This window comes from Hevea brasiliensis, chromosome 12 (assembly GCF_030052815.1).
Source record: "Hevea brasiliensis isolate MT/VB/25A 57/8 chromosome 12, ASM3005281v1, whole genome shotgun sequence".
Classification (NCBI taxonomy): Eukaryota; Viridiplantae; Streptophyta; class Magnoliopsida; order Malpighiales; family Euphorbiaceae; genus Hevea; species Hevea brasiliensis.
Window position 1 is genome coordinate 10,990,493 of NC_079504.1, and position 8,746 is coordinate 10,999,238.

Here is an 8,746-nt window from a genome sequence, read left to right on the forward strand (position 1 = left end):
CCTCTCTAGTTACGTTGTATTAATTGGCATGTAATAAACAACAAAAGCTTAAAAAAAGAAATAAAAAAAAAGAGATCGAATATTGCTTCATATTTTTCAAAGATTTTTAAATTAGCCATATGTTCTCTTTCTTATATTCATGTATAAAAATTAAATTTGATATTGCCCGCAAATGGCATGCAATACCAGAAATCAAAAGCAAATTCATTCTTTCTGTTGGCGATCAGTAATCTTCAATTATACACTTGCGTATTACAACTTGGCTAAGAAATTAATTTAAACACTTATGGATATGTTTTAAAAGTCTAAAAATTAAAAAATAATATTTTAATTATAAAAATTGCCAAAATTCATCAATTATTTTAATTTAAATAAGCCAGTTTAAAAGAAATGAATTCATACTCATTGTAAACGTGATATAATTTTATAAAAATTTAATTCATTTAATGATGTCTTATATTAAAAAAAAAGGTGATTATCATATAAGAATAAGCTAATAATTTTATATCAAATTTTAGTTATATGTATACTTTAATTAATTATATATGATTCTAGATATAAATATTTAATCTAAAATTATTAAAATATATCATATTATTTTTATTATTTGTAAATAACGGTAAAATAAAAACATAAATAAATTCATTTTAATTACTTTCAATTATTCTTAAAAATAAAATTCAAATCAACTATATCATTTTAAAATTTATTTTAAACACATATGAATTTTATTATATATATTTTTTAAATAATATAATTAAATAAAAAATCTATCAAACAAATTGTATTGAATAATAATAATAAAAGCAAACGAAATCTAGATTGTTTGATGACTATGAATGAATGGGATGATACAATGGCATCAAGATTCGAAATGGCAACATTATTGATCTATGAAAGGGTAAAAAAATGCAAGCATAAATTAATAGAGAGAAATTAAAGAACTATTGCTAAAGGAAGATTCGCAATAGAAAATGAGAGAGAATTAATAGAGTCAGAAAGGAATGGTCAAAAGCATCAAATTGATAAATTTGATGAGTAATTGTAGTTTTTGCATCAACTGATTGCTGCAAATTAAGACAGCCAATAATACAACATCTCATATTCGAATACCTAAACTATTGCTTTATAGTATTAAAAGTAAAGCATTATATAAAACGAAGAATATGCCTTTGATTTTGGAAACCTTTTATCTTTTTTCTTTCATAAGATAATCAGAGGAATGTATACTCAAATCTGACATCTGTCAAATGAATAATACACCTTTAACTACTGAATCAAATCAAATTAGGCGATCTGAAACACTTTTCATCTATAATGGATTTTATCTTATTATCATCAACCTCACCATTCTCTCCTATATATCATCGTCATCACCATAATACATTTAATCAAATCCTCAATGCAAGGACTCACAACAATGTTCGAGTGTGTGTCTCTTCACTTGCCACGTGTTGGAACAAAATGAACTATATCCCTACTATACTCTACAATATTAATTCAGCCAGTTAATTTCCATTCTTGTTGGGGCAATAATTAGCTTCCTTATTTTATTTTAATGTTATTAGGTTTGTTTTTACTTAATGGTCAACTCCATGGGTGGTTGCTATTTTGTTGATTAAAATTTAAATTTTAGGTTAGTTCATGTTATTAATTAATTTGGCACTAAAGAGATATTCTAATATAATTGGTAAAAATTAATTATTAAATTGCAAATTTAATTATCAAATATTAACTTCATACCATAAAGTTAATATATATAAATTGCAGTTTTAATTAGTTTAAATAAATTGGCTATTTAGTTAATTTTCTATTCAATGTTATAAAATAGTTTGCTAATTATGCATTTTTTTATAAGTAAAACACATGTACACATAGATTAGTGATAAGAATGGAATATTGTTAAAATAAAATGTTGTTAAAACAATGACAATTTTATGAGAGTCTTTATTTCTATATAATCTACACACATATACCTACATTCGATATGAGATCTCGAATGACCACATTTTTCTATATTAAATTGGATATATTAAAATTTCAAATTACTACAATTATTTCTTACTATTTACTATTATATCTACAAAAGTTATATCGTTATTAGATATATCAAAACTTATTTTTGAACTCTTATTATAAGTTTGAATTTAAACTAAGGCAAAATGAAAAAAAATCTAAGTATAGTCCAAAAGCATCAAACATGAAAGTATGCAAGGAACTCCATTGTACATTGAGTTATTTTAAGGCATAAGGAAAAAGATACATACTATCTTCCCACCGAAAGAGGCAAGGCACACTGCTAAATGCCACAACACAACTGGAATAGCTGCGTATTAATTTACTTAGGATCGATTGTATGAATCTTTCTTCACTATCCAACTTTATTTGAAATTGATTCTGTACACTACATGTCAAAGGGAAAAAAAAATACTAAAAAGACTTGAGAGAAATTAAGACAGTATCTAAGAGTGAAGTGTGCCTTTCTTAATCTCCATTCTCCACATTCATTGGGAACTAGAGTTGAGAAAATTAGATACTAAGTGTCCACCCATCAATGTTTATAGATTTTTAATTTTCTTGCACAGTCATGCATGTCTAAGTGCTTACCAAAAAGATAGAAAGCATTTGACTGATAATTAACAAATATACTCTATCTTTTTAATATGGAATGAATCATTATGAGGCCAAGAACCTTATTCTCAAACAATAACGATGGATGAGAAGCTACACACGTGAGATTTTCGATTCAAAGAGTTTCACTTACTATTTTTAAATCCCACTTACTTCTGCTATATAAACCTATGCATGTTCTTCTAACACACCCATGCCTTTCTCTTCTCTATCTCCACTAATAATTTCTTGCACTGATAGAGGAGAGTAACAAGGAAGAAGCTAAACTAGTGCCGATATCATGAAGGTAATAATTCTTCTTCTTTCTTTTTCTTTTCTTCTTCTTCTTCTTTATTCATCAGCATCTTTTCTTTTGCCAAAAACCCAGTTGGCAGCTTGTTTTTTTTCGCAAGAAAAGTGTTCCCTCACATAATCTTTATAAACCCTTAATTGTTCTATTATATTCTTTGAGCCTTCTTCTTTATATTCTTTGAATCTTATATATTTGTAGTTCTCGGCCCATGAGTTCATGCATGGATGTGTCATTCTGTTTGTTTCTGGTACGAGTACATTTCTAAATTTGGAGTTGTGTGTAGACTTCATTTTCATTTTATAGCTTAAATGCTAAGTTAGGATTCAAAATATAGGCAACTTGAAGGAGATGATCAACAAAAATTTACATATAACATACATAATGATCAGATGTAATAGGCTTTTTCCATTTTTTTTTTCAAAGCAGACCTTTTCTAATTAATTAATTCGTAAGAAAAATTATGTATTATGATAAATATTTTTTTTTACAATAAAGCTGAGAATAGTTATAAAGATGACGAGAGAATCTCACAATTTTAACTTAAGAAAAAATCACTGTATAGTTTCTGAATTTTAACGAAATTAATTATTTAATTTTTTTTATTTTTTAAAATAATTATTTAGTCATTTTATTTTAGAGTCCATAATTTATTTATTCTCTCTCATTATTTTAAAGTAAAATTTTTCCGACATAACTATTCAATATTTATAATTTGAATAATACAACTCTTTAATTATTATAATTTTAAATATATCAACTACTCGGTCTTTATTTATAATTATTCTCTATACTTTAACTAATTTAGCTAAAAAAAATAAATGGAATAAATTAACCAATTCATGAATTAAAAATAAGAAAATTATAGTATATTTTTTAAAATAGAGAATTAAATAATTAATTTTATTAAAATATATGAATTAAATAATAATAATTCTTTAAATTAATTTCTTTAATTTTTACCATTTAATTATCCTGTGTATCAGAAATATTTTTGTCATGATATTAAGTGTGACGGTCCCATTATTATATGTATAATGTACAAAAGGACACAGTTAAAGAGTATTTATGAAGAAGAAATAGGCATAACATGAGTACTATATGTACGTATGGTAAGGACTCCCAGCTTATCTTGCTAAAAGCATGAACCAGTCTTGTAAGCAACAGAAGCAACCCAGAAATCTTGACTGGATTAGGATTATTCATGCGTAGCTTACACAATTCATTTTTACACAGTCAAGCTCCATGGATCTCCAGGGACTAGCATCACTTCTTAATTGGTTAAAGAATTTTTCTCATCACTCTGTCGGCTAAAATGTTTTATCTGATAAAACAAAAATTCCTGACATCCTATAATAATATTTAAAAATAAATTCAAAATTCTAGTCAAGAGTAGCCACAGCATTAGTATTTAGTACAAATTGATATCTGAAATATAGAAAAAATTAAATTAATTTATTATTTTTAATTTATTTAAAAAAAAATAAGCCTATTTTTATGAGAGCCAAATAATTTTGGCAGTTTCAAGGAAACAGAGGTATTGCGGTTAGTAAAAGGAGAGTGGACAGAGAAATCAAGGCAGCAGCTTAATGCGGTCGGTAGTTGACAACCAGTGTTTCAGGCCCACGTGGCCTGCAACTTTTTTGGCCTCTCAGTTCTTATATATGTCTTGCTTCATTTCCTCGTTTTGCATCCCTCAATTTATTTCACTGCCACCTTCCTAGCTTCAAAGAGAAAGCTGCTCTGATTTATATATAAGCACACTCTTCTTATCTCGCCCTTTCTTGAAGAAAAAAAGAGGGCCTGAACTCTGAATCCATTTGGGTTTTTGTGATTCTAGGGAGGTGTGTTAGTCAGTGTAGTTGTCAGCAGATTTAACGCCACACTCTTAACTGAACTTGTTCCATTAAAGAAGACGACCCATCATTTTCTTTCAAATATATATCCACTATTCTTTCCAGAAAATTCATATACAGTTCACAGAATTTCTTATTTCTTACGTTCGTTTTGCGTTTGGAATCTTGATTTCTGGAAAAAAAAAAAGATGGGTGAGAACGATGCCGCAAAGATCCATTTTCCTCCCCAAGCTTTCAGTGTTTCTGTGGACATGCCTTCTCAAGGTGGCTCCAAGTGGTTTGATGATGATGGTCGCTTCAAGCGCACTGGTAAAATATCTTAAAACTTGCTACAATTCATTTTTTTTTGTTGCTTGCGGAAGTGGATTCTGATTATTTTTTTTGTGCTGTTTCTTTTTTTTTTTTTTTTTTTCATTTACCAGGAACTGTTTGGACTGCGAGTGCTCACGTAATAACAGCTGTGATTGGGTCTGGTGTTCTGTCCTTGGCTTGGGCCGTAGCTCAGCTTGGATGGATTGCTGGTCCTGCTGTTATGTTCTTGTTCTCCTTTGTCACTTACTATACTTCTACTCTGCTCTGCGCCTGCTACCGAACTGGGGATCCTGTCAATGGCAAGAGGAACTATACTTACATGGATGCTGTTCGATCCAATCTTGGTAAACTTTTGTTTTCTAATCTTTTTTTTTTTCTAAAATTTTGGGTTCTTTTCAGAATCTTTACGCTGATTTTTAATTATTTTCAGGTGGTGGTATGGTTAAGGTATGCGGATATGTTCAGTACTTGAACCTTTTTGGAGTCGCCATTAGTTACACAATTGCATCATCTATAAGCATGATGTGAGTTACCTTCATAATTTCTTTCTTCATTTCTTTCTTTTGGGTTCTAGTTCTTGCCTTCTTGAGGTGTTTCGAATTTTCTGTTTTAATGTAATTTTTTTTTCTGGGTTACTATGAAACAGGGCCGTTAAGAGGTCTAATTGTTTCCACAAGACTAGAGGCAAAGATCCATGCCATATGAATGCCAATCCTTACATGATTGCATTTGGAATTGCGGAAATTATTTTCTCCCAAATTCCTGACTTTGAAAAGCTGTGGTGGCTTTCCATTGTTGCTGCAATAATGTCCTTCACTTACTCATCAATTGGTCTTGGACTTGGAGTTGCTGAAGTTGCAGAAGCTGAAAAATTTCGGGGAAGTCTAACTGGAATAAGCATTGGCCCCGGCGTCACTGAGACCCAGAAGCTATGGAGGAGCTTCCAGGCACTTGGTGACATCGCTTTTGCCTATTCTTACTCCATCATCCTCATTGAAATTCAGGTATAATTTCAAGTAACCAACTTAAATATATTCCTTTGTTTACATTTATTTAGTGATTTGCAAATTAAGCTTACTTCTGTGTGACCTGTTCTGTTATAGGACACAATCAAATCCCCACCATCAGAGGCCAAGACAATGAAAAAAGCAAGTCTAATAAGTGTTATAGTGACAACCCTTTTCTACATGCTCTGTGGCTGCTTCGGCTACGCTGCCTTTGGAGACGCGTCCCCTGGAAATCTCCTCACAGGCTTTGGCTTTTATAACCCATATTGGCTACTAGACATTGCCAATGTTGCCATAGTAGTCCACCTTGTTGGTGCTTACCAAGTCTACTGCCAACCCCTCTTTGCCTTCATTGAAAAAACAGCAGCACAAAGATTCCCAGACAGTGACTTCATTGCCAAGGAAATAAAGATCCCAATTCCTGGTTCCCACTCGTACAACCTCAACCTCTTCAGATTGGTATTTAGGACTATTTTTGTGATCATTACCACTGTAATTTCCATGCTGCTTCCCTTCTTTAACGACGTAGTTGGACTCCTTGGAGCTTTAGGATTTTGGCCATTAACTGTGTATTTCCCAGTCGAGATGTACATAGCACAAAAGAAGATACCAAAGTGGAGCACAAGATGGCTCTGCCTCCAAATCCTAAGTGCTGCTTGCCTTATCATCACTATAGCTGCCGCTGCTGGCTCCGTTGCTGGAGTCGTTGGTGATCTGAAGACGGTGAAGCCCTTCAAGACCAACTATTAGATCAACACAAGTTGATTGGCACGACCATTTATGGACATTTCAAAAGCAAGAGAAAGAATCAACACTAGTTTTAGTTCCAGTTCATGTTCATATGAAACCTTAAGAGGCTGTGTCAATTGCTATGTAGTTTTTCAGATCTTCGTCATCAGTTCTCACTGTTCCACACCCCCCCACCCAACCAAAAAAAAAAAAAGAAAAAGAAAAGAAGTGGGACCATGTCTGTAATGCAAGTTGAAGAAAAATACATGTGTCTCTAATTCCCTATTTTCCAATGCAAATTTGAAGGATTTCTGCATAGGCTTTGTCTTAATAATCTTTTATTTAATTTCTAATCTGCTTTCAAGTTCTGCCAAATAATAATTGCTGGCTACTTGTGATGAAAATTTTTCCAGCTGTTTCAATCAATGAAGAGCAACTCAAGATTCCTCTTTTTAACTCTCAAAAAAAATGAAGATTCCTCTACTTTATTTTTCACTTTTTTTTTTCTTTTCAGTGGCCCTGCATGAATAGTACGGCAAATAAGGCATCTTCATTTTCACCATTGAAAGTGCACATTTCAAATCAATAATGACAAAAAGAGAGAAAAATAAATAAAAGGAATAGCTAGGACCATACAGTGAGGTGCTGCCGAACCATGGCCGATCATATCCAATCCGTCAGAAAGTTAGATGTATACAAAAGCTTCAGAACATGGTCTTGTAGTTATCAATGGTGGGGAGATCTAAAAAAATTGGTGCTTGCCCCTTTTTTGGAGGGACCAGAATTTGTCTGATATCAGTCTTGTTCGAACTATTAACAATGGAAAAATTTCCTTTGGCACTTGCAACTGCAACTGCAAGCCATCCATACGTGCATATGTATATGCATCTGTATCCCCCATCATTAATGCAGAGAATTTGGGGGAAAGGAAAACTGATATATGGGTCATAGTGAAGGGAAAAGCAGACGCAGTCTTAGTGAATTAAGTGGGTAGCCTAACCTAGAATAATGAAAGCAATGGATTCCTAAAATTGAACTGTGAGATTAGACTGATTAAAGATTCCTGAGTGCTGTTGCTTCTAGTTCATCCATTGGATATTTGAGGTGAAGATATTAGTGGAATTGCAACAGATCAACAATATCACTAATAATTATTAGACATACTAAAGAAAAATAATCTCATTAAATATAAAATACGAATATGGCGTTTAACAAAAATGAAAAAAAAAATTTATATTTTCGACTCTCACTAGTTTGATATTAAAGCTCAATTTTGTTGTACTTATACATCAAAAAGAACTTCAAATTTTTCAGTATACTCATCTTGCATATGCAAGAAAGAGATTTCCATTTTCCTTGTCAACATCAATATTGGTTCATGTTTATTTTCTTCTAGCTGCAAAAATTTTCAGCTCCTCATCACTTCAACATATCATGTGAAAACCTTTATATATTCCTTGCCAATATATACTTCTGGTGCCATAGTTATAGTATTTAAACAGGGGGAAAAACACATCATGTGCCCTGCAATTGCCAAGGAGAAGATATTGAACTATCATGGGAGACTGTATAGAGTGTAGAGTATTCTAAGGTCTTGTTTGAATCTTGGAAAAGTAATCATTATTTTTAGGAAGCATATCGGATCAATATACGTATATATATTGCATTTTTCCTGATTACTAGGTTTAAGGAATTATTTTGCGAGAAGAGATTACGATTAAAGTATAACCTTTTAGAGCAAATAGAAGGATAATAAATTTATGTTAGTGTTTGCACGCAGTACAGAAAATTGATATAGAAAGTTTGAAGCTGTGAAAATTTTTATTTAAATTTGATTTATCATGAATTCAAAATATATGAAATTTATATATTTATATTTTAAATATTTAATGAATTAAATTTAAGTAAAAAAAATTTTAAAA

At 31.1% G+C, this 8,746-nt stretch overlaps 1 protein-coding gene across 1 annotated transcript; it reads left to right on the top strand.

Moving 5' to 3' along the window:
* Nucleotides 1-4,596: 4,596 nt before the first annotated feature.
* Nucleotides 4,597-7,140, top strand: LOC110632642 (amino acid permease 3). Its single transcript, XM_021780934.2, has 5 exons — nucleotides 4,597-5,085; nucleotides 5,199-5,432; nucleotides 5,519-5,612; nucleotides 5,735-6,092; nucleotides 6,192-7,140. Exons 1-5 carry the CDS (start codon nucleotides 4,965-4,967, stop codon nucleotides 6,843-6,845), a joined length of 1,461 nt encoding a protein of 486 aa, XP_021636626.2. The 5' UTR covers nucleotides 4,597-4,964; the 3' UTR covers nucleotides 6,846-7,140.
* Nucleotides 7,141-8,746: the final 1,606 nt, after the last annotated feature.

Coding starts and splice junctions, on each gene's coding strand:
- LOC110632642 (XM_021780934.2), top strand. CDS start 4,965: ATGGGTGAGAACGATGCCGCAAAGATCCATTTTCCTCCCCAAGCTTTC. Junction 5,433..5,518: donor TGCTGTTCGATCCAATCTTG/GTAAACTTTTGT, acceptor AATTATTTTCAG/GTGGTGGTATGGTTAAGGTA. Junction 6,093..6,191: donor TCATCCTCATTGAAATTCAG/GTATAATTTCAA, acceptor GTTCTGTTATAG/GACACAATCAAATCCCCACC.